This window comes from Pangasianodon hypophthalmus, chromosome 4 (assembly GCF_027358585.1).
Source record: "Pangasianodon hypophthalmus isolate fPanHyp1 chromosome 4, fPanHyp1.pri, whole genome shotgun sequence".
NCBI lineage: Eukaryota > Metazoa > Chordata > Actinopteri > Siluriformes > Pangasiidae > Pangasianodon > Pangasianodon hypophthalmus.
The window spans coordinates 19748973-19775861 of NC_069713.1; the positions used below are offsets into that span (position 1 = coordinate 19748973).

At 38.8% G+C, this 26889-nt stretch overlaps 1 protein-coding gene across 9 annotated transcripts in view; it reads right to left on the reverse strand.

Moving 5' to 3' along the window:
- LOC113540242 (ADAMTS-like protein 1) overlaps positions 1 to 26889 on the reverse strand; it is a 104579-nt gene that overhangs the window by 5388 nt on the left and 72302 nt on the right. For 4 of the 9 annotated variants that reach the window (XM_053233236.1, XM_053233239.1, XM_053233238.1 and 1 more), the window contains 18 exons: positions 23699 to 23744; positions 23332 to 23568; positions 22746 to 22872; positions 21545 to 21619; positions 19137 to 19294; positions 16678 to 16789; positions 16449 to 16587; positions 16248 to 16298; positions 15568 to 15772; positions 12505 to 12652; positions 12249 to 12333; positions 8707 to 8999; positions 5247 to 5376; positions 3155 to 3365; positions 2659 to 2838; positions 1915 to 2068; positions 424 to 1429; positions 162 to 298 (listed from right to left, as the gene is read on the reverse strand). In XM_053233236.1, the coding sequence (XP_053089211.1) occupies positions 162 to 298; positions 424 to 1429; positions 1915 to 2068; positions 2659 to 2838; positions 3155 to 3365; positions 5247 to 5376; positions 8707 to 8999; positions 12249 to 12333; positions 12505 to 12652; positions 15568 to 15772; positions 16248 to 16298; positions 16449 to 16587; positions 16678 to 16789; positions 19137 to 19294; positions 21545 to 21619; positions 22746 to 22872; positions 23332 to 23568; positions 23699 to 23744 (3494 nt within the window). The other 5 variants (XR_004578062.2, XR_008301598.1, XM_026936589.3 and 2 more) reach the window with 5 other exon arrangements.

A 26889-nucleotide genomic window follows, 5' to 3' on the forward strand; every position in this document is an offset into this window, starting at 1 on the left:
AAACATCTGCCCTGTTCATGCTACAGTGAATTAAGCTTAACAATTAATGAACATTAATAGTTGCAATCAGACATCACATCACAAATTCTTCTATTGTGAACAAAACTTCATGTCTATACATGCTTCAACCAAAAGACTCAGGTGGACAGTTTCTGTCTAACCTCTTTTACCTGCTTTTTGCACATGAAATGACAGTGAGGTGGACCCCAGATGATTTGTGGCTCGACACGTGTAAAATCCAAAGTCAGTCTCCTTGGGAACTTCAATGTACAGGGAGCTGTCTGGCATCAGGCCTACTCTGCCACGACATAGAACAACAAAACTACTGAAAGCAGTACAAAAACAGACTATCAAAATGCTCTTGCAGTGCAAATGGTTTTAACACTAATTTTTGATCAAAAAGCATGTAATGTCTACTCTTACCTGCTGCCATTTTTTAACTCCATCCCCTCTTTTGTCCAAACCATTACTGGCTTTGGGTTGCCCTGTACTTCACACTTAAGCTCCACCCTCACGGCCTGTCTTGGGACCACAACAAAACTACCAGCATTGGTCACTATTTCATGAGGGGACTTGTAGACTCTTGAAAATTTCTGTACAATCACTGGTCTTCTGAGAGGTCCTTTCCATTGTCTGGTGGACTGAGAAGCCAGTCTTAAATCATTTCCTTGAGAAATGTACTCCGGAGTTGTGAATTCTTGCTTCTCATGAGCTTCCAAAGTGGAATCATTGTTTTCACCAGTCTTCTTGGTTAGTTCATCTAACAGCTGAGTAATAAGTTCTTCTTTTTGTGTGCCCTGGAGACCACCAGATAAGTTACGGGTTATCTCATCAAGTTTTTCCATGTCTGCCACTAGCAACTGAGGGGTCTGAGAATCAAAAACTGCATCTTCGTCCAGCAGTTCTTTAGAGACATACGTCTCCAGGGACAAACCTTTTAAATTAAGCAAGTGCTGCACGACTATGTCATAGCGATTACAATTGAGAATCTCTTTCTCTTTAGATGATATTTGGTAAGTCTTTGCTGAGTTTTTGCCTCCATCTGTTGCCCAGACGTCAGATTCTGGAACTGACACCTTCGTCTTCTTGTTTCCAAGAAGTTTGAGGACAAAATTTTCCTGTGCCTGGCCAGCAACACAAGTATACATTCCCGCGTCTGAGGCACGGATCTGCTGGATCTTGATGTAACCCATATGAGATATGGAAACATGAGGCAGAAGTAGCAGTGGTTTTCCATCCTTTAACCAACGAATATTGCCTTTATGAAAATGACGAGTAGGGCAACTCAGCATGATTGAGGTCCATGGAAGTAAGTAAGCATATCCACCAACTACAAAATGTAGTTTTGGGCCTTTCCTCCATTGAATATAGATCTTCCTCTGGGTCAGAATAGCAGGATCTGGTTTTACAGCTACTGGCTTGAAAGTCTCTGTAAACAAAACATGCAGGTTCCATTACTGTAATAAAATCTGCTGATTCACTGACTAAATTTAAAGGGAAGCAAATAACAAACCAAAGGTTTTTTTTGAGCAAAGAGCAAAGAAAATTCTCTGGCACCGCTATCCTTCAATTCCACTTTCTATATCAGCCCACTGGATTTTCTCATATTGCTCCCTTAGTGCTCCCACTTCTTGTACTTTATACATGTCTCCTGCTATCTACTCCCTTATTTTAAAAAGCCTAATGAATAACATATTTAGATGCCTTGTAGGACATTTTCTGGCTCGTAATGTGAATGACAAAATAAACAATTTAATACATAAATAAGTCTTAGACAATGGAGTGATAAATAACACCACATGTGTCTTAACCTAGACTCGTTGCAGATTCATCACAGTCAGACTGGAATGTTTTAATGTGTGCCGAATTTCGCAATCTGAACAAGGAGCTGGCATTAAGCCAAAGTTCTCTTACTCTCACAGGATCCACAGGAACATGATCGAGCTGTCGAGGGCTTCGGAACAGAAGCACAGGCCTCTGGAATCAGAGTTTGGTACTGTCCATTCAGCCCCAGCCTCCTGCACACCACTAGCAACCTCTGGGTCCCTTCTCCACAGGTTGCTGAACACTGGACAAGCAACAGATAAGCACAGTCATTCACTATGTACAGATGACCACATTCAGTAACTCTGCTGTAGATTACTAGTGGTCAGGAACTGTTATGCTAACCCTGGCATGAACTTTGTGCTTGTTCACCAATGGCTGCAAGCATTCCCCTAATCTGATGAACAAAAACGAGTTGACATCCATCAGCCATATGACTTGATCTCAAAGGGGACAAAGGAGAAAAAAGCAACCGGTGTTGGATCCATCTACATCACTACAATGCAACATATCCTTGTGTAACATTCAAACACTTTTCTGTCAAGTGAATGTGACAGAAAACTGCACAATAGAATATAAACCTGTGCTTAAAATTAAGGTAACATAACCTCGGTGAGGCCAGTGAAGTCATCCTAAAACCGTAACAATTTATTAAGCGATAACTTTGCCAAGAGTATTTAAGTGTGACATTCAGTACACAAAACATACAATAAAACAACATGAACCCTGTAGCTGCACGAAAAGTATGAACAGTAATAATATGGTCGACAGAATTTTGAAACCTGACCAGGAACATGAGATCAGCTTCTCTACGAGAGAATATATGTTTCTGACCTGTGTCCAATTTGAGAAGACCCACTGAGGAGGGCAGTCTATTTGGCCACAAGGCTGCATTGTGGGCAAGCTTGGAGAGGGGCAGAAGGTTTCAGGTAACTCCAATACACTTCCATCTGCCATTCGCTGCTTACAAATAACGTCCCTCTTCTGATGGCCACCTCCACATGTATGAGAGCACTGTGCAGAGACAAAGACTTCTAATTGAACTCACCTTGCATTGGCTGCCAGGGCTATGACCTAAATAAAAAGCCAAACTTCTATCATACAGTGCACTCTGGGAAATTACAAGAAAGCTTTTTATTAATATGCTGCTTGATATTGCTATGGGGTCAAGTCAAGTTTGACCAAATAATCATGCACAAGGCATATATATCATTAGAAGTGTAGTTACATTGAAAAAGATGCTGCAAGAGTCATTTTCAAACATATGGTATTGTTATTTTGTTTCACCACACCCCTTTGAGAATTCTGCAAGACCATTTTTATATCGTACCTGACTCCATTCCTGTGGATCCCACATGGGAGGGCAATCAAAACGATTACAGGCCTGCACAGAGGAGGGCTTGGGCTGCCGACACTTCTCATCTTTGACCCTCTCGGTGTGGTTGCTGTGTGTGCTTACTTTCAGTGTGCAGGTGACAGCTCGAGTCTGGAGGCCAACACCACATGTTGCTGAACAGGAGCTCCAAGCCTCCAGCTCCCACCTGGACAGACATACAGAACCAATCAAAGGACTCCAAACATATGCATGTTTTTCATTTTGATCTAAAGGATGATTCTTGAATGTTGTTTCCACGGCAAATATATCGAATGTGATGGCTATTTATTAATTTATTTTCAAAACAAAAGTTACAAATTTATTTAAAAAAATTGTGCTCCATCCAACAAGTGGTTTTCATTTAGCCAACAAGTGTGCAGCATATGTGGGAACTTCGCTGGAAAAGCATCCCAGGTGGCTCCTTATGAAGCAGGGTGAGAGAATGCCAATGGTGTGCGAAGCTACTTTGTTTCACACCTGTTTTAGTATAATTCCTTATTTCATTATTTCAGAGTGTCCAAAGTCCAAATGTGTAACTAAACAAAAATAAAGGGGAAAAAATCTTCTATGAGTAGGTGGGTCCAAATTTCGAAATGACTTCAATGATAAACAGATTTAGTTAGTTTGCTTGCTTTGTTTACATATTTTGTTGATTATTACAATTTTTCATAAACTGCATCACATTTTCAAAGAAAATCTGTATACTCTCACAGAAACTCAAGCCATGAGGTTCCAGATTGAGGTTCCCATGTACGTGATCAAATGTCCACATAGTCACAGCATTGAGGATATTACAATCCCACTGGTGCCTTTGACCTGAGGGCCACCTCTTTAACTCTGATGGTGGCAACAGCTGAAGTTGGAATAGACGAGCACCTCCAATACACCAAGACCACCAGCGGTTAGCTCAATCCCAGCAGGACACCCCCGCAGCCTGGCAGCCAGTCTGGGTCTCCCCCGATGATATGACAGTTCAGGCTGGAGGAGAAAAGCTGCAGATTCCCTTTATAAGGAAAGCAACCGAAGCATTGGAGGCGGTGTTGAGGCCCAGTTACGGACTACCAGTGGCCAAAGGAAACAAGCAGAACACAAAGTTTGTTGTGCTTGAAAACAAAAGCAACACTTGGAAAAACAGGCTGGAGAAAGGCAGAAGGCCTCAAGGATTTTATGTCTATGGCATGAGGTGTGGAAGCGCAGCACAGCGAAGCATAGCGTAGGCGGGAGGTGTAGATTTTCCAGCCGCAGACCACCACATTTGCTACTTTACATTCTACAAAAAAGGTTTGAATATTTTAACACCAGGGACTTTAATGCTTTAATATATCTTTTCTCACTGGCAACTGCGAAATACACAAGACAGTAATTTAACACTTAAACTGGTGTCTCAATTATGTTATTTACAGTTTGCCAAGAATTTCTTATCTCAGCCTTAGCATGCATTAGTGCTAGTAATAAACCTATGAACACATATCACATGAATGCACACTTTTACTCTCTGTCTGTTTCTTTTTCCTGAACACACTTGAATGAAAATGAGAAGCTGGTTTAAGTGATGGATCCAGAAAAGGTGTATGGCAGGTGAGCCTCAGAGGCAAAGACTAGTCTCTACAATGCATAGCTCATGGCTGTGTACAGAATGAATAAATCTGGCATCCTAGTTGACTCTTTAGCACACTTTAAATGCTGATAGTGTTTGTCTCAGAGTGCATTACTACAGCAGGAGTGTGTAGCCTTCATTTCCTGACCTTGGAGGAGAGCTCGTTTTTATTGCCACAAGCTTAGCATGAGAGCAGTTCTCAGCTTCACACTCTAAGAGGCAGTTGTGTTAGCACAGAAAAGTCATGTTTGCACATTTTTTCATTCAGCTCATGAGCCTTTTTTAAAATTTTATGTATAACGAAATATTGATCTCCATGGCCCATACATGGGCATCTTTTCAGTTTAAACACAAAAAGATTGCATTTATACATTTTTACTACATTTGGACCAAATTTACCTTCAGATCACACACGCACACACACACACAGTGCCCACTGCATGTTCTTACCTGGGTGGACAAGGTTCAGTATTGCAGGCTTGCACAAGTTGAAGAGGTCGCTGTGTGCTCACACACTCACTTTCATCTGCGGCTTCTCTCGTCTGCTTGTTCAAACAGATTACCACTGCCTCTTTTATCCCTGAGGCGCAAATTATAAAAAAAAGTAAGAAGCCATGTATTATATTACATCTCATCAACTTAGTGAATCCATCAACTCACTGAGTGACATTCAAAAGGGATTATGAACATACCCTTAACCACATGCATTTCAACTATAGAGACAGAAGTACAGATATAGAAGTCATGTGAAACATAAGATGTATTTATCCATCCAAGAATTCTCTGTATTATGTCATGCTGTGTGGGAAGAGTTGGGGGAAAAAGCAGCAACTGTATCAAAGCAAATGATTTCACAGAGGCACAACAAAACAGTTCATTTATAATTTCTTATAATTACACCATTCTGTGGATGTATGCCAGACATTACACTAATCCTGGAGCTGCTTTCCTCACTGTAATTCTAACTTTACTATACTAAACTACTATGACAGGAACTGATTTTTCAATAATTACAAAGGGGATTTAGTTCACACCAAACTAAGTCAAGGTCTCTTTACAGGATATTATAGATGAGATAAGACCGAGATCATTACAGAAGGTCATGATGGGGTTGAAAGTGAGTTAGCTGGGAGGGAAACCGGCTGTCATTAAGGAAGGAAGTCATAAATCTATACTATAAGGATGTTAAGAGAGATATAGAGACAGGGAAGGAAAGACCTGACAGTTACAAGGTCCAAGACAGTGAAAATATATCTGTATATGTCAGAGAAGGAAGACAAAGCACCACAAGGTGTTCATGTGCTGCGCTGTTGAAGCAGAAGCAGACGTGCATGAGCATGTGCCATGGTGGAGTTGGGATTCTAGATGGAGCAAGTGCATTTATCTCATGCACATAGACACAATCATGCACACAACGTTACAGTCACACATACACACACAGTGCTAAACTATAATTAGTGGTGCACATAAAATGACTCATTTAGCTTTAATCTAAACACCCCTTGATTACACTCAATGAACCAATTTACATCAAAACACACCAGGTTGTGTAGCAGCTAATCCAAACACAGTGGGTGCTGGTTTCTAGAAGCATGCAGGGCATTGTGCGAGGCCCAGACTAATGAATGAATGATTCATTCAGCTTTCGGTCTGTTAGTGGTGTCAGAACCAATAATGAACCAAAAATTTGTGTCTACTACATCAAAGAGGCCGTTAGCGTGATGCTACACAGGACTGTGTGTGTGTGTGTGTGTGTGTGTGTGAGAGAGAGAGAGAGAGAGAGAGATACATTGCAAGAATAAAATTGGCCTTTGATAGTTGTGTAATAACATGTGAGAAAGAACAGCATACCAACAGTGAACCAGGGTATTCAGTTTAATAAAATGATACAGTATTTTAGTACGTTTTTTAGGATCATGTTTGGTGGAGGTTCTGTTTCCACAATTTCCACTTGTTTTGGTTCCATTTGAAAGGTCTATTAAGTCAAATAGGTTTAATATGAGGCATTTGGAAATATAGCTCTTCTTACAAGTAGTCTACTCATTCTCCACACCAGTAACATTTAGACAGTTGACTGTTTAGCTGTTTCTTGTCCAAGAAACTGTGTATGGTCATAGCACAGTTATTGCATATGAGAACTAACAAAAATGACTAGAATTGATTCTAGATATGGTATTCCTGCCTTGTGTTGTCTTTGTGTTGATTTTGTGACCCTGAAAAATCAAAATAAACCAGACATATTATGGTTTATATTATATTACAAGATATCAGCTAACACAACGCCACTATCTGTATCTGTATCTCTTTAGTGCTCCTAATATCCATATATGTACCTCTATTCAGAAGTGGGCATGGCCAAAGCCTGATTTTTTTCTTTCTTTTTTGTAAAGAATTAAATATGAACCGAATACCTCCGTAAACACTGGAAAATGCTGGGTAAAATCCCAGAGGTAGAAATGGCAGCACTGTCATCGTGGTCTGTAAATTATGGCTGTGACAGTTCCTCAACCTCAGCTACATCACTAGAGTTTATAACTGGTGTCAACTACAGATGGCTGCTTTTTAAATGTTGCTCGGGCAGATATTATTTTCGTTGCATCTGCCTACGATATTGTGTACCGAATTTAGTTGGTTCTATTTCACTGAATTATAAACAACCTAGTAGTTAACAACTGATGAGAACACGCAACGAGATCAAACAACCTGGAAGACTATAGACACAGACAGTACCACAGTCACAAATGACTAAATAATACTTTCAATCATGATCCAAAAATATAAAACAGATCAAGACTATCTAAGATATATGCACATATAGATGTGCCAAAGAATGACCTCAGAGAGTTCCTCTACAGACATAAACCACTCTTAAGCCTTAAGAACAGTCATATTGCTGAAAAGTACATGAGAAAGCATTTAGAGTTGTGGTGTATAGTCATATTGACAGATAAAATCAAGATTAACGTGTATCGAAGTCATGCAGTGAAGAAAGTATATGGATAAATGGACCTGTTCAGGGTCCAAGGAGTAAGCACCACATCTGTAAAACATCACAGCATAGGCAACGATAGTCACTAGTGGAATTGTTCACTGGTCTTTATTAATGATATGACTGATGACAGCAGTGCAGGATGAACTCTGAAGTGAACAAAAGCATCTCAACTGATCAGATCCAGCTAAAAGTCCCAAAGGTCAGTCAACAGTACTTTACCTAGCAGCAGGATGAACACCCAAAAGACACTGATAAACTATGTTTTTTTTCAGAGCCAAAGTATGGAATATTCTTGACTGGCCAAGTCGAACATATGACCTGTACCCTTAGTCAATGATCTTACATTTCTCTTCATGGAATCCTTCAGAACTACTGAAAGTGAAAACCATTGCATGACCATTACACTCATATGTGAGCCTTTGCCAAACAAAGTTGGAAGCACGCAATCGTCTAGAATGTCTTTGTATGCTGTAGCATTACAATGTCCCTTCACTGGAACTAACGAGCCCAAACCTTTTTTGGCATGACAATGCCCTTGTGCACAAAGCAAGATCCGTGGTTTGCCAAGGTTGGTGTGGAAGAACTCGAGTGGCCTGCACAGAGCCCTGACCTCGTCCCCACTGAACATCTTCGGGATGAACTGGAACACTGACTGTGCCCCAGGCCCCCTCACCCGACATCAGTGACCTCATTAATGCTATATTAGTGCGCATCTCCCCACAGCCACACTCCAAAATCTAGTGGAAAGCCTTCCCAGAAGAGTGGACGTTATTATAACAGCAAAGGGGGACTAAATCAGGAATGAGATGATCAAAAAGCACATATGGGGGCATATTAAATCTCGCCAACCTATATTTGGTTGAAATTACTACTTTTTCTAATATAGTAGTTTAGACTAGAAGCAACCACATTACTCACCTCCACCACACATCTCGGAGCACTCAGTAAACCCATCATACTCCCAGTCATGTAGCTCCTCTTGCTCAGTAGCTGTGTTTCGAATTCTCTCGCTCTCCTGCTCAGTTCTCAATCCAGGGCAAGGTGTGCGGTAACAGGGCTGCATCTCTGGGGGCTTCTGTCCTTCACACTCATCATCTGGAAGATCAGCAACTGTCTGGGAGAAGGAGAGCAACATCTGACACTTCACTGTCCGTTTCTGTATACCAGCACCACATGATCTACTGCAGGGCCCCCAAGCTCCTCGAATGAACCTGAAAAACAAATTGACACAAAACACACTCTGACATGAAATCATAATGGGAATTGGCACTAATAAAAAGCCTCTCTGACAATCTGGGTTCCTTCTGGCAGTCGTTTCATTTTCACACATTTTAGTTATTTACAGCTAAGTTCATAAACTGCACTTATTTCTCACATCCAGCTGTTATTGCAATACTTTAAACAGCTGTAAGGCATTAAAGCTCAACGTTCTTGAATAAATTGCTTTGATGCATGCTTCCTCACAGTTAAAAATCAAACAGAAAAGTGGAAATACTATGAGATCAGTGTTTTTATAGCTTCTCTTGAAGCAAGCGTTTCCTGTTGTCAACCTGAGAGGAAGAACAGCTACATATTTATTCGCTAAAAAAAACCTGAAAGTATGAACTACAAGCAAAATGCCAATTAATTCTATAAGCTAACTTTCCAGGTAGATAACAGTTAAAGTCCTCAAAGGTCCTTCAAACTGCACCTTGCTGATGATAATGCCAGAGTGACCATTAATCTGATTTAGAGTGGGTTCATTCTTACTGCGAGACACTGATGACATTATCACCACCTCTGCTGACACGGTCTAACAGATTAGCTCTTAGGCAGGTAAGAAGAGTAAAGTCAAAAATGTTAGGAGCATTAGTGCCTTCTGAGGAGCATTATATAAAAGAAGACTTCATACATATGACCTGGCCTTTTGATTATCTTATGAAAGACCAGACACCATCGTAAGCCAGATCTCTTAGCTGCTGAAAGTCCATCAATTACAATTTCCTTTTGAGTCAACAAAACTCTTTCATTAAAATCACAAGCCAATCTGGGTTTCTACTCTGCATGCCTTCATGCATCTGCATCCCAAATAAATATCAAGTCATTGATATAAAAATACCGTGAAAAGATGATGAGAGTACTTTAACTGTCATCAACTGCTTAAAGCATATGGTGGTGCCTTGCCATCTGTAAGAAACGTGTGATCCCATGGCTGTAATAGAGTCAAGAACTGAAGTCGTTTTGTGATGTTCTCTATTCTATTGCTTTAAGTGACTTTTGCAGTCTTAGCTGCTGGTAGCCAGTTATTGTTATCATGCCTCTGAGGCTGTCAAGCACATTTTTTGCTGACTGAACTGTGAAACCACAGCATAAGCATGCTTCCTCTTTTTATGATCCAGTGCACTGAGAAAAAAATAACTAGGTTCTGTTGGTCTTCAACAAGCACCCTAGTGGCCTTTCTTTACAACATCCTTCAGGATGCATCCAAAACTTTGGTTAATGCATCAACAATGAAACATCGATTCAGACTACATTTCTCCTAATACACGTGATTATTTTATGTGAGACTCTTATTCTTTTGTCAGTCTTATAGCAACCATGAGGCCTGTTGTACTCTGACAGGGATAGACAAATTGTCTGTTGTCTATCATGGTCAAATTGTCAAACCTGGGCAATATGTATTAATCTTGATCTTCACAAGTAATTGCTACAGTGGTTTAGAGTGTATTTGAAGAAATGGCAGGCTTAAAGCTTGGCAGCAGAGGTGCAATAAGTCTAACACAGGAATTTCCTTCTCGTTTCTTTTGCATCCGTACGCCTGCACCCATATGGCAGGCAGATATTGTTGTTGGCTTCTGGGCGACAGCATATTATATGCTGTTATTTATATGCTTTGGGGGAAAGACATGCCTCTTGCAAAGAGCAAAATCATATGCTTTTGCAATGGACAATTCTCTCACCCTGCATAATTCTCAAAAACCCTGAGAGAAACAAGTCAGAAGTGCTAAAACATATGAAGCATCATCTAGCATAGATCAAAGTTGAGGTCTTTCAAAGGTGATTGTATGCACATTCTTTATATTTTTATAGATTTCTGCAAAGCATTTAACCAAAGAATCATTTTACATACATTACTAAATATGCTTATTGAGTTATAGTGATAAAGATTTGGAAGAGAGAATGGCGAAATGCATGTGAAACAGAACCCAACCATTGCATCCATTCCAATTCCTCCCTTATGGTTTAAAGAATTTATTTAATTCTCAATGGTTACTGCATTGTTGAAATGAATTAAATGAATTCTAAGGGTTATATAAATCAAACTTTGCCTCAAAATTTCATGAAGTCATACAATAACAAAGGTCTCCAAGAGAGTAAAGCATGTGTGCCAATTCTAAATTTTTTTGTGGTTTTCACCTTAAGCAACATGCATGACTAGGAGCAGATGCTAGCTCAGGCTACTTCAACTTTATCTCCAGCAAATTCAACTACTTCAAGTTCAACTTAACTCCTCATGCTATCCTAGACTCCACATTTACCCCTTTAGCCCCACAATTCAATGTTATATATATAGCGCTGTAAATCACTACGTGTTCGTGTAGTCCATCAGTAGACGTTGTCGTTCAGCCCTACTCATCTGTACAAATCATCCTCTGCCCCACAAAACTAATGGTTTCAACAGAACATCGGCTCACAAATAGTTATAGGCTCCCGTTCTGTCAACCAGCCTTTTCTTTCAGTTCACACTATTTATATCAGTCTCTTCATTTAACCCCTTAAATTCCCAGGACCAGTCAGTTTCAGACTTACGTTCTTCACTCTTGTAACATCATACTGTTTCTTATGCTTTTATATGAAATGACTTCCAATTGAGACGAGCAAATGAAGCTTGGCAGTACCGGGATTCAAACTTCCAATTAGAAGTCCAGAGCTGTAACTGCCGAATCACCAGTCAAATAGTTTCACTGTAGTAATTAACTTTCATAGTAGTTACTGAAATAGTAACTACTATGAAAGTAACTACTATTTAAGCTGGGACTTTAAGGGGTAAGTACCAGCCAGCTCAGAGATCCTCATTTGAAAACATGAGGGGATTCATGAGATTCTTCTTCCTTTAAATCACTGGTAAGGAAATAACTTAGGCCTATTTAGATGATATCAGTTTCTTAACCTTTTAAAGTCACAAGGTACTCAATTATTTACCTTTTGTGAATTATTACAATTTTAAATATTACAAATTATTACAAATAATTGTAAATTATTACAGGCTCTATGCATTACAGTTGATTACAGTGAAACTAATAGGAAAGGTATACAGATACGAGAGTGACAAATGTAAGTATAGAAATAACAAGGAATTCTCACATATTTGAGGGGTTAAAAAGGAATAATGAGTTAAAAAGTGGAGCCTATTAAATGCTACAGAGTCTCTACCACCTTCGGGTAACTTTTACAATAGTTTTAGAACTTAATACACTTACGTTGGCTCCTCAGAAACGACTGTGTCTTCCTCAAGTTCTATGGCTTGCTTGAACCAAGGTGGCTTCGCTTCAACTGGCAGCTTCTCTGAAAAGAGCCCAAATGATAAAACATTGTTAAATGTTTCAGTATTTTTGATTGCTGTTGCTATACACAACACTCTAAATAACTCATGTGATCAGGTATTTCAATCAAATAATATCACACTCCAGATGCTGATAATGTACAGATAAGCATGGTAAAGAGAACATTGCTCACCTGCGGGCTTGTAGCAGGGAACAGGAACCAGACAGTCTTCCTTTATGTGTGGCTTTGTGATTGGATTGCAGCCACCAGCATGCAGCCCTCTGTGATCAATGCACAGGACCACTCTGTAGCGCAGCCCTTGTCCACAGGTTACTGTGCACTGTTAATGATATATATATATATATATATATATATATATATATATATATATATATGAGAGAGAGACAGAAAGCAGACATAGTCATATCAACAAAGCAACCTGTTACTGGACGACTAACCAAACAAGTCCTATTAAAGGGTTAAAAAAGGGTTAAAAGCTCGCAGCAGGATGGATGAATGCAGGTTTTTAGGGTGTGTCTCACACCTGGTGTGGACTTAAAATGTGAAGAACAATAAAAAACACTTTATAAAACCTATCAATATGAATTAATTCCTTAATTATCCACAACTGAGTCGTTTGTTCTTATTTGTTGCTTTTAGACAAAGTCGCCTATTCATGTTGTCGAAAGGGTGACATAAATAGTGAAAATCCACAACACTGGGTTGAAATGGAGCAGGATTTTTAAGACTGCACTTGAAGTGAGAATATCATCATCTTATACCTGCATCTGTGCTAAGAAGGTCTTGTGATAAAGTACTGATGTACATTTTGGACCAAAATAGGTTAAAAAAAAATGTTGCCACCCTTTGGTGCTGTTCCACCTCTGTCAGGCTGTGCAGTAAATTTTTGACCACAAAAATTGCAACAGAGCACAAACACAAAAAAAGAATGGCTGGTATCCAAGCAAAATAGCAATGACCCAACGTTAACCAGTAAGTTATGCTTGCGTCAGCATAAAAAAAAGCAGTTGTAAGTGCTACTCTATCATTATATAATGGTTTTGCCACTATAGTAACATGAGTTACATACATTAGGTAAAGATTTGCATCATGTCTAGTATAAAGTCTGACAGAACCATGGAGCAGATGCCTGCATCCGATATGCGCAATGTAGTAATAATTGCTTCTTTACTGACAACATGAAACTGGAACCATTCGCCTCAAGTCCCATGTCAAAAGAAAAGGAAGAAGCCTAGATACTCTGGATACTTATAAAATGCTTATAAAAAGTGTCTTCAGCCAATACAAGCATTTAAAAGAGATTTAGAAAGAAGAATAGTCAAGGGAAACAAAATCCCAGGTTTTCACATTTTTCAGAAGGCCACAAGTCTGGGTTCATTAATTCTTGGTTATTCTGTTGTAAAAGGAAATTTACTCTCGAAATAAAGAAAAAACAATCACAAGAGATCCAATGTGGTTCTGATAGTGTGGAGAGGCTGACACCCCGCTCCTTATTTTAGATTAAGATACTGAATCTAATCATGTTTTTGTTCTTAATAATATCAGATGGAATTTCTTGTTTGTTTTGACCCTAGATTCAACTCTTGTACACTTTTGAAGAGTAAATAATAAAGAAAACTCAATAAAGTTTTCTGTGTTCAGGAGGTTGCAGTGTTGCAAAGATTAAAACTCTACCCAGTTAACCATAATAACATGGGCCTGTGATGTTTAATAGCTATGTATTTTAGTGGGTGCTTCTAGTTTAAAAGTCAATTTTTTCATCTACTTTCAGTAATTAACACATTGTTAATACCGGACTGCAGTATGGGATCAGCGATAACAGATAGTAATGAGCTATTTTCTGGTATAAAATTGTGAGCTGCTGGAGATCTGGGATCTTTAACAGTTACCATGAGGCCCAGCTATTATAGATATTTAACAGTGAACAGCACAAAGCCCAACAGTGAGCAATTAAGTTCTAGGTACACTGAGGCACTAAATGACTATTTTTGTTGAAGGAAAAAAAAAAGTTAGAGTGTGAGATAACTCCTTTGGGATACAAACTTCTTACATTACACCTAAAAGACAGCACTCCATGCAGTTCCTCAGAGTTGATCCCCTTACCAGGTGCATTATATATTTTTGGCTTATGGATTTGATGTTTAAAATAGTTCAGATGTAATTGTGTTAAGTAGCAGTTCACCACAAGTTCAGCTAGGGACCAATCAGGAAATTGCCATTTAGTTCATTTTAAATGCTGCACCAGAAAAAACATAGTCCCCCTGAAAATCAGAATAGTCTATATGCATGTGTTTAAATAATCCTAAAGGTAGGTTGGTTTAGTAACATTTAGAGCTGTATTCAGAAATGAGATGTTTGCATGTAGTGAGGATTTAATACAGAAATTATGCACATTGGTATTCATACCACAGATGTAAATACAGACTTATTTGTGTGTGCATGGCAGAGTTTGTCAAAAACAGATGCATGGTTCAGTTACTTGCGATTCTGACATTTAATTTAAGCCCATTTTTCTTGTGCTCATGTCAGCAGCTCAAGTGAGTGTCACCATCTGATTCTTCAATGTTACTACAACATGTCATACTGAAATTCTTGTTTTGGGCTGTAAATACACTCAAAAAAACTATAGAATGCCACTCGAAGGGGAATTTTAAACAACATAAATATGTCTTAATTAATTAATTAATTGTAACCCTGTAGTCCACAAAAAAGTTTTTTTTGCATGGAAGAGACTGGATGAGACAGTTTTTAAATGCAGATATATTGATCATCCAGGAGACCAAATTTTCATGTGGATTAAATTATGAATAATGTGAGCTGTGACCACAACAAATGAGTGCTTGGTCAGCTTAGCCTTTAAACCATTATCCTTTAAACCAAAGGCACATTTCCTTTGAAAAAGACCACAATGAATTAGCAAAATCACTAGCAATATTTTATCAAATTTGACATATCTTAATAGCAACTTGAACGATAATATACATCTGATGCACTCATTATGATTTCATGACCTTGATTAACTTATAGTTAATGCTTTCTGCCACTGTGCTTCTAGTTAATCATGCAGAAAGATTGATGTGCTGGATCATGTGATCATATTTGATAAGCTGCTGAATAATGAGAGTATAAGCTATATTGTTAAATTATTAAAATTGAATCAACAACAAAAAAGAAGGTGTTCAAAAATGTTTGGCAGTGTATATTCAAGAATAGAACAGAATAAATGTTAATTACCGGTGACCATTCCTGCGCAATCCATGTTGGACAGTCAAACGTGTTGCATGGTTGCACGATGGATGTCTTGGATGCGTACAAACACTTCCATTCATCTGTGGGAGTGATGTTTCCCTGCATGTCTTCTTCCACACATGAGACGGAACGACTTTGAACTCCCCCACCGCAGGATGTAGAACAGGCAGTCCATGGGCTGCTCTCCCATCTCACATTAGAGATTTCAGAGTTTAAGTGGAATTTTCAAATGTTTTTCCATTTCAGGTCAAAAACTTCTAATGTTCATAATAAACACATCATGTTTATCAAAATCACAGTAGTTTCCTAGGCATTAAAAAGAGCAAGCAACATCGACATGCACAAGAAAGCCTAAATTCCCCAAGCAGTTCACTTCTGATTTGCTGAAAGGCCATACCGCAGTCTCACTGGCTTAAAGCATCTGCACTGACTACTGCAAGAGGACTGAAAGCCTTCACTGTCTCAGCTTGGCTTTAGGCCCAGTGAGTGCTTCATTGAAATAGAATGTGAAACCTCTGGCTCTCTGCTATTGTGGAAGAGAACTTGAAATGTTACTCGGCAAAGACAGGCTGAGGTGGACTGGAAAGCTGGCCAGGACTGAGAGGTTTTGGGCAGGCTAAGGGAAGAGTGCAGCATAAGGCCTAGAAGGAAGTTAAAATACATACCGAGGCAGTGGGTGGTAGAGGTCATAGGGCATTATTTGCTTGTAGCCATCACTAGAAATTGGACATCAAAAATATGCAATGTTATACACAAAGCTATGACATTTGGGTTAGATATAATCCACAGATGTCATCTTTAATCAAATGATAAAGAACAGTTCCTCGTCTAAGCCTTCAAGTTGCGTAACAGCTTTAATCACCCACCTGGCAGGACATGGGTCCATGTTGCACTCCTGCAGTCTGGGTTTGGGCTTGACATTCTCAGGGTAATAATGACAATACTGGTCCACCACCACACGATTACTGCGCAGGTCAAAGCACTCTGCTGAAGTGAGCTGATACCCTGGGCACATTAAAAAGAGAATCTGCAGACACCAATGTGAACTGGCAGAAAAAAAAAACATTTTAAACGAATTCAAAGTTTTTTTTTTACCTCCACCACAAGTTACAGAACAGGGGAAGAAGTCGGTCTCTCTCCAGCGATGGATGATTGGCTGGTAGAAGATAAACTGCACCACACTGTCTATACCACTGGCATAATGGACCTGTTTAAATGAAGGTATGGTTTTAAGAAAAGAAATATTTTAGCATGTGCCAGAATAATACATAACATTTCATCCCTCTTGAAGAGTACTACTTGTAAACCTCTAAAGGCACAATCATGTAGAAGTACTATAATGGCATCCATTCTTGAGAAATAACAATGTCTTTATTGACTATAACATTTTAAACCGTTATTTAACCTTCTACATTTTCAGAACACAATTACAGACAAATGTCTTCAATTTGTGGTAAAAAGAATAGACAGGGTATGCCTGTTTTCCATAATATGCAGTTATACTGAATCCACTGAGTTGTGAAGAGCTGAATAGCAATTCTTAAACTGCGTATCATAAGTACGACTGTTCTGGCAGAATCTGTGGGAGTGAGCATCTTGATTCTTAAAGAGATTTTTGTTTCATGTAACTTGACTTTGGAAAAAAGAATTCACTGAGGATGTAGAAGGGGGAAAAAAACTAAGGAATAGATATATATCTATCACATGCTGTATATTATGAATAGCAGCATTCAGCATTGTGTTAATAATAATGTATACAGCCATGTCAGCTACACAAACAAAATATAAACCAGCATTACATCATATATTTTATGGATATGTTAAAAATCTCCTTTTGAAGCATTACTTTATGATCAGACATTACAAAGCTAGTATTATCTTAAAGCTGGTTGTCATCAGTCAAAAGAGTAAGCCAATCACCCTATCTCTGAGGGGGATTATGGACGTGCCGGTGCTTTGACAAAAGCTCCTGAAGACTGGGATTCGGCACATAGCCAGAACGACCCCTGCTCTATACACACTCATGTATTTGAAGTACACTCTCCCTTTCTGGACAGCTCTAATGGTTGTGGTTACAATGCCACGAGTCTCTGATAAAGACACCTGGCATTAATTTACCTTTAGTTAACAGTGTTTAGTTCATACACCAAGTTGCCAGTGAATCATGTACTAAATAGGTTCAAGCTAACACTGTCACACTCTCAGAGGATCTCATAAGGTTTGTCTTCACCTCCTTGACACATAGAAAAGCACAATAGTGCAAAGACTCAAATATCCAGAGAGTTCTGTTCTCTCTTTTCTCATTGAAGACCAAGGCTTGCCTAAATAAACTTCCAAGACCTGTCACATTCTTTAGTTGTGACAAAAGTGTTTCATCGAATGGTAAGATATCACTCCCCATACATCCTTACTGAGTCAGGCCTGGAGCTGGGTAAAACACCCACCATCTCTAAAACTTCATCCCCTAATAAAGCCATCTATTGAAAACATACGCTGGCCAAACCTCCCACTCAAATGCTTAAGCTTCCTCTCGGACTCCTTTTTAGTCCCAGATGGGTTGTGTCACAACCTGTTTGAGAATTTTTGGACCTTAATCATTTATTAGTTGAGAAGAATAAAATTCAACCCATCAAAGAGATTTCAAAGTAATTTTCAATACAAGTTTGAGCTGTTTGCTGTCAGAAATGGTACACTAGAGACTGGTGTACAGAGTTGCATCTTATGTCCATTATATTTACACAGGAAATACATTTTCAAATATTTACAAAGTTTACATACATTTCCAGGAAAGAGTAGTCGAAAACAATGCATGAATATTGGAGAATGGGTAAGAGGAACTGAATGATTCACACATTTATTTACAGTGGAATCACCGTCTGGCTTGTTTTAATGACTATTTATTCCTCTTTTCTAAGCTTTCTCAAAAATTTTGATATGAGCTGGCCATCTTCCTGGTATCAAATTAGAAAATTAGGCATTTACTGCTTCTCAGATTTCTGTCTCCGACATTCCTATTTATTGTGTTATTTTGGATGAATTTTAGGAGGAAGAGAGTTGTTTTTACTGGCATTTTCCAACTGTTGGCTGCTTCATTTCAAATTGGCTATTCCATTAAGTGCATGACAGCCAGCACATTAATCTAGGCAGCTACTTAACAAACTGGGTAAAAGCAGAGGCGTAATAATTGGTGGGTGGCTATCAGCCAGGAATCTAATTTGTTTCTGGAGGGAGTTAAGGGTTAGTTCACCAGTGAACTCCAACGTGATAAGGGAAACTCATAATTATCCATGGTACTGTATCCCTCCTCCCTCCTAAGATCTAGCTTGTGCCTCATTCAGGCACAGAGCATACAGTGTTTGTTAAATTATTTATTTTTCTAAGATAACGTTCAACAACTGATTCCAGGAAGGTGGAAATTCATAATGAACCTGAATTACTGTGAACCTGAGTGACTAGATGTCCTTCAGTCAAATTATTCTTTTACACTTCAAACAGTAGCCTGTTTGGAATACAGAAGAAGCAATACTAATTTTAAAAACTGATTATTGTCTTACTTTGACGGTAAAGTCAGCCTCTAGTGGTCCAACGATTCTAAGGATCTCCTTGTCAGTAAGCTTCTGGAAGTCAATGATTGTGTTCTGTAAGATGTATTGCTTGGTTCCATCCAGAGAAAGCTCCCCCTTGATCCCCTGCAAGGTCTTACTCTCCAGATCTAGAAACAAAAACAACAATCTACTGATGGCTACAGTGTGTCCAATGTTTGGCTAATGGAAAGCCTACATAACTTTAGCAGTACAGTATGTGCCACTCTACATGACATGACATGACATGCCTATTTCATTTGTATAATTTATATTAGACAGGGAGAACAAGAGATTCTTGGGGTTCTTCATAAACAATCACTTGCTTCCTACAAGTAAATATCTAAAGAACATACTCAGATTTCTGATTTTTTTCTGACACTCAGGGCCAAATGTACTAAGCGGTTTGTGTCCATTTTCGAGCGTAATTCTGCACAAAATCCTTGATGTTATGTACTTAAATGGAGTACAAGCCTAAACACACAATTTAAACACTGTGCACATGGCAACATGCAACGTGCACTTCTCTCTCTCATAAATATGTATTTAAGGAAGGATCATGCAAAAAGTGGAAAGCCCTCACTACAAGAAAATGCGGAATTTGTATAAATTAATGCCATGCATATTGGTTGGAATTGAGTACGCAATGTTGCCAGGTGTGTGGTTTTACCCTAAACATTTTTCAACTCCCAGCATGGGTTATTCATTCTCATAGATATTTTTATTTCAGGACAAAATGTGTAAAAATACGAGATCATTTTATGACCTTAGTGAAAGAACTATTCTGGGAAACTATGTGCTTTACTAGCCTACTGCTTCTGTCACACAGATCTGGCAACCCTGATCATACATCACAGACACATACATCAATTTCCTCTACCAAACAAATTCAACACATTAAGCAGGACTTTTTGACACATGCCAAATTTCCAAATGTTACAGAAGCCCCAGGCAACCACAAGAAATAACGAATGCAGTTTAATTGCACACTTTTATATGATACTTTTTCTGTATGCAGCCATCTTTTCATTAAAAGCAATTAGTAATCAAATTACACATCAGCAGTATTAAAGCTGTATACACTGCTTACTTGTTATGACTTGTTACTTGTTAAGAATTTAATTTCACATTATCTTGGTTACTGAATGTGCATTTCCTCTTTAGTCCTGAGCAGCTGCCCATAAAACTTCTAAAGCTTTTAAACCTCAATCTGTGTCTCATGCAAAGTGTATTTAGCAGATGCTTCCAAGTGTGATGAAATACCACCTTAGATGTTAATTTCAGATGTATTGGAAGGGCATTTTGTGCCACACCAAGTTGCACCTTGTTACATACAGTACATACACCTCTAGACTTCTACCTCACATTCATTATTTGGCACCCAGGTTAAAAAAAGATAACAAATTCTTGTACATGTAGTGATTTTTGTACTGTATTCAGTTGTGCTTGGCTCTGTTGACAGGGTGTGGGCTTTCCAGGCAATGGCAGATCTCTTGAAGTGTGTATTGCCTTGCTCCCTTCATAACATGACCTAAAGTCAACCTTCGATTTATGGGGTCTTGTCTTAATCCGGTGTGGACATTTACAAAATACCAAAGTGGGAACAAAAACCCTCCAAGAGCGTAAGTCATTGCCAACAGCCAGCTGGTTACTATTTGGTTGCCCGCAGTAAGAAACTTGCCAAAAATGTGTTCATGAGAAAAGCAGCTACGCTGCATCTTCAGAAAGAAGCTCTTCACTGGCTGTGATGAGAATAATGAAAGGATTGAAGACATTTGTTTTAGATTTTATGCCATATTATGCGGATAGTTGCCAACATCTTGACATCATTGATACAATCCTTGAACGTCTTTGAATGCGAGTGAATTGCAATGTAAAATAATCTCTCTCTGTCTAATTTGGTGTTGCCTTTCAGGGGTGAATTACTTGGATTATTGGTGAACAACATAACATAATCTCTATCATTAATAGTTATTAGAGTAATCTCTCATTAATGGTTATTAGAGTAAAAACCTTCTATTAGAAAAATCTCTTCCTTGCACCACCCAGAAAGTATCAGTGAGACCGTCACTTGGCCTTGTAACAATCTGGCAGCATTAAATAACGAATGCAGTATGCATCAGAATTTAAACTACCAAAAGTGTAATGAAATTAGTTTTCCTGGGAGCCATCAGTGACATCTGAACATTCGGTGATTCTAGCTGTTTAAGAGGATTTCTCTATTCACAGCCAGCAAGTCCGCCATGGAATACCGTCCTACTTACACTACATTTAGACACTACATTTAGACACTACATTTAGACATTTGAAAATAAACAGGATAAACCCATTCTTCATCTTCTCAGTTCTGAATGGAAGCCCCTGGACCTACCAAGACTTACACAAGTGATCCGGGCCTTTCAGAACCAGGCGCACATGACGACTTCCATAAGGAATAACAATCACAGTGTCCTCAGCTGGGGGAAAGAGAAAAAGGAGGGAATGATTAAAGGGAATGCAAAGCTTTTCATTGCAGTCAGATGTGATCATTAAAGTGATCTAAGCTGTGCAGGAACACTTGAGTAAAACCAAGAACAATAGAAAACAAAACTAACACTATGCGCGATGACTGGAATATGGCTGTACTTGAATGTTATGCCGCTTGCTGTTTAATAGGATCGGCTTGGCTTGGGTATATGTCCCATACACACTCTGTTGGATTTTTTTAGTTATAATCAACTTTTAAAAAAATGCAAAACATAGACTTGTCTGGCTGTGGCTTTACATTTAACCCACTATTTCCTACTCATAATGATGCAGTACAGACAGTGACATCAAAACTTCATAAAAATGAAACTGTATGAACTGCATCAAGTAGCAGAAAGTATAGACTTTAATTATGGCAGGGTTTCACCAGAACTCTGCTGAGTTTAAAAGCTCTTTGATAAAGCAGTACAGAGTACATTTGCTTTGAGACAGCAGATGTGCATTGCAGGTGCACTGGGGTTTAAATTAATCACAGGTGGCAGTTACAGAGTGAACAAAAAAACAACAACTTGACATTCTTAAATAGCATGCACAACCAAAGCTATTATTTAAACAGCTTGTCAAACCTTTCAAAATATGCAATGGTAAACATCATTTACAGTACTGTGCAAATTTTAGGCACATGTAAAGACATTCTGCAAAGAAATGGCAAGTTGAAATGTCTAAAAAAAATACTATAAAGGATGGCGTGGTTTTTGGCATGGGATTCTGGTAGGAAATGTAATAATTTGCTATTTCTCTTGCTATTAGCTCGTATGCAGATAAGCTGCATCCAGTGTGAATTTAATTTCTATGCAGTTTAAACATGCAATAATCACTGAACATCTTTCTATAGCAACAGTCACCCAATCAACAAACAAAATATTTCTTTTTAAAATTTTTAAGAAATAACATCATGATTTCTTCATTAAGGTAAAAAAATCTGTTGCTGTAGTAAAAATTAAACAAATAGAAATGAGTACAAAGCTCACTGGGTATCATTATTAGATCTTAGCAGGATAACACAAGATAATAGACTGACTGTATATTAAAAAAAAAAAAAAACTTTCTCCTTACTCTTCTCACTGGCATGTTGGGATTTGTAGTGTCCTCTCACAAGTCTGCAAGAGGATCCATCTCCATTGCAAACGCCACAATTATCTTCTTTAGCAGTGCTTCCTAACTCATGATCACAGCCAACAATCTGTCAAAAGGAAAAAAAAAAAGAAGACGTCTCACAGACTGGAATTTAACCATACCTCTGTTGAGTTTTCTGCTGTTTAAATCAATTACGTTTTAGGATTCAGTATGTTTCTATTCAAGGAAGTGTGATCAAAATGGAAATAAGTGGCTTCAGTCCCTGTTTGGATGTTAAGTGTGTGAAATGCTAGTGGTCACAGCATTCTTCATGCTACATCATGCAGCTTGAAAAGAGAGGCACAGTGAGGTTAATTTGAATTGTGCCTTTAGTGATTTAGACATGTAACATTGCAAATATGTATTCAAGTGTGACCAGAACTGTCTTTGAAGATCAAAACCAACATAAAACATCTCTGTGTTTGTAGTTGTATTGGCACACAGCATAGAAACCACAACATGACACTGCTTAAATCTACTAAAGAATCTCAAGATTACTAGAGTTGGTTACAGATAGCGTGCAAACCTGACAGGCTCCACTGATGCACATATCCAAAGATTCTGTGTAGCAGCGAGTTCCATCTAACACCTTTGGTGCGAGCTCTACTACTAGGTCTGTGCCTTTAGCCTTGCATTTGAGGGCACATGGGTTTTCGGGGTCGTTGTCCACTGGCAGCCACTCGTGGTAGCGACCCTGGTAGCGCACATCAGCGTGGGCGGAACACTGCTGTGCACGGAAATCTCCGGAATCTGGTGGACAGTCCTGAGGAAGGAGTCATCGGCATAAGAGGAAGAAGACAAATGGTACATTTTTGAACACAAGATAACATTCAGCTTTACATTTTGACTCCCACTGCTTGTAAAAACACACCTGTTCAAAAATGTTTACTCACCACGTTACTGCACGTGCGGTATTTGATATTCTGCCCCTCACAGGTCCTGTGAAAGTGAGAAGGTAACCAAATTCGGATGGATATTCACTTAACAAAGCAACTATTGATCAAAGTCAGTCAACATTCTCTCCATCTCTTTCAGCTACACTACAGACAGCATATCATTAGTAGGATTCGACAAGTCAAATATAGTCTATTAGGAGAGAGCCCCTTGACATTTTCCATCCAAATTTAGCTTAATGTACTTTCAAGCTGGAGTCCACCTCATGCTTTGAAGCTTAGGGGTGACAAGTGATCAATGAAGAGCACAGGATTATTCCAATGGATATATTCGACTTCAGTAACATACGTGAAATTCCGGTGTCACAAGACCATAGCAGATCTGGAGCTGTGATTAGAGGCTACATGTCAATATCATAATTCATGGACAAAGGATTAAGGCCCTTATACTATTACTTCTGAGAAGACCATGGATGAGACTCTGGAGTCAAAAGCAAAATCCTTAAAGCTTGGCAAAAGCATTAGGCCTATGACATATCCAGACTGGCGCCTATGCCAAGTCAAACAGTGCATCATGGGGCCCAGACCAACTTTGATGCGAGATGTTTGAGGGACAGACAGTAAAGATATAGACTCTCATGTGAAAATAATACACAGGTGATTCATCATGTCACCATGTCTGTCTTGAGGAAGGAAAAGAGACTCTGTAGAGGCTGAGGGTGAGCATTATGGCTTTAAACGAGACAAGGGAAAGTGAACAATACATCATGACATCACGCAAACGAGAATGAAGCTGAAGTTTGATTCCCAGGATCGCTGGCAGACACAAAGCACACAAATATGCAGCTACCACAGCCCCAATTCTTCCGCTGGGTTCATTAAAACAGCACTTCTGAACAGGAGTGCATAAATTCTTTCCCTGACCAGAGGAAAACTGGAACTCCAATATTATAAATATGTTGCAAAAGTAACCACACACAAAACCCAACTGTGAATTAAAGTGGCTGGCCACATACAATGATTAATCGATAGAGTAATTAAATATTTATTATTACTGCAAATGATATTGTAGGCGGTCCTTGAACATTGTCATGAAATTCATGGCTAATTTGTAATGCATGGTATATGTCTGCTGAGTGAGCTACCAGAATCTCACAACTGAGACTTCTGACTAGTGGCCGCTGCTACAACAACAACAACAACAACGACAAAAAGGCTGCAGATGTCTGCAATTACAGCACATGCAGCCCAGCCCAAGTCTAAATCCATGAATATAATCTATGTCTACACATACAACTGCTGTATTATTGTAATTACTGTAACATACAACACCTAATCTATTGTTTCATCATTACCATTCGTTTATTCAGCAGGAAATGTCAATAAATATTTTGTTGCTTTAGTCTAATACTGTACTTGAAACAAATTTCAACGTGAGATCGCTCTTGTTGTGTAGAACACACACGTAGTGGCGTGACATTACGCTCTACTGAGCTGGCCAACGGCTAATTGAAATCATATGATCTTGAATTTTCTGATCACTCAAACACAATACTGGCTGAAATATCAGTGATTGGTACTACAGGCGTTACCTTACTTTTGGTGTTAATTAAGGTTTCAGCACATACTCTAAGTGTTCAACTTATTTACATTCAAATACTTTTTAAATTGTTTTTTGTTTTATAATTACAAACATAAATCAGTACTGGAGAGACTGTGCTTAGTACAAACACACCGCCTGTCCAACACTGGACTTTGGAGGTTTGGCAAGGATTTGAGGCAAAACCAAAATGTACTCTTCCAACACGCAACCACAATGCAGGCCTATTATTTTTCTATATAACACATCACTGATCTGTCAGGTTCTCCAAATTTCTCATGTCTCCATCATTTGCCCATTTTGTAGTGTTTTTGATATTTCCAAGCTCTATAATTCTATGGATTCTTTGCCACTTTCTCAAAAAAATTCAATTAGTAGTAAAGCATGCTGTTTCTATTTCTATTTCTTTGAATTTTTTTGAATGATACAACTGAAAATAATTCTCCTGTAGGATTTGTTTTACTGTCTTACTAATTGTTATTTTATAATTAGAGATGAAATTAAATCACACGAGTTGGCCAGAAAGGAAGGGTATAATAATGATAGTTTATATGATTGGAGATTGTATGTGCGTGTGTGTGGGTGAGCTGATGAGAGTGTTGGAGCTGTGGTTTGATTGTAGTTATATATATTTAGATATTTGACAGACTTTGAGGCACATCCATGTGTGTACTGGCATGTGTGAGTGTATGTGTTTGTGTATAAACTACATGCCTTCTTTTGGGGAACATGGGTGAGGTGTTGCAAGAGTATTTACAATTTTTCTCTCAGTAGCACATAAAGACCTTGTGTGGTTCGTTTAATAGGGCTTTGATCTGCAACCAAAGCCAGGGTAACTGAACCCCATTCCCACGCGATGACTGCCTGCTGTACCCAAATTCCAAACTCCTCACCCTCAATAAGGCCTGTCAGTTCACACAAACACACCCCTGCGCTCCAAATCCCGACCGCAACTCCTCGTAAAGAGTCGAACCTCAAACAACTCTTAACACGAAATCACAGGGGTCAATTTTATTGCCATTTCAATTTGAGGTTTGCTCAACCGAGCAGCTCTCACTCACACAGCGAGGCTTTAATGAAAAGTGTTCTGTATAATCAAACCGCAAGGCGAAACGCTGCTTCATTTTGGAGTGAGGAAAGAAAGCTTTGTTGGAAAGGTTTGCTACGCCAAGCAGAGCCATTTTCAGTTTGTAAAGAAGCCATATAAAGATTAACAGACACAGGCAATGTAAAGTCCAATAACATTATTATGATCCCTGTGCAGGTCATATAGTGAAACCAGAAAGAAATATAATATTCAAACTATAGGCCTGAAGCAATATAACATCCTATTTCACCTCAGCACGGTTGGCGGCAATACACCGGCCCCATAGGTGTGATGTATCCTACTTAAATAATCCTGTCACATTGGCAGGTATCAAGACAAAAAGGTAACACAGACTTGACCCCCTTGTCCAAGGGCTTATGAGTATTTCTTTTGTGGAGCTAAGCTTTATGCAGATCACAAAGCATGAAATCCATGAGCTCATTGCACAAATATTCCTCAGCCAATAAACGTGACATCTGTATAGAAAGCAGTCTCATGTGTCAT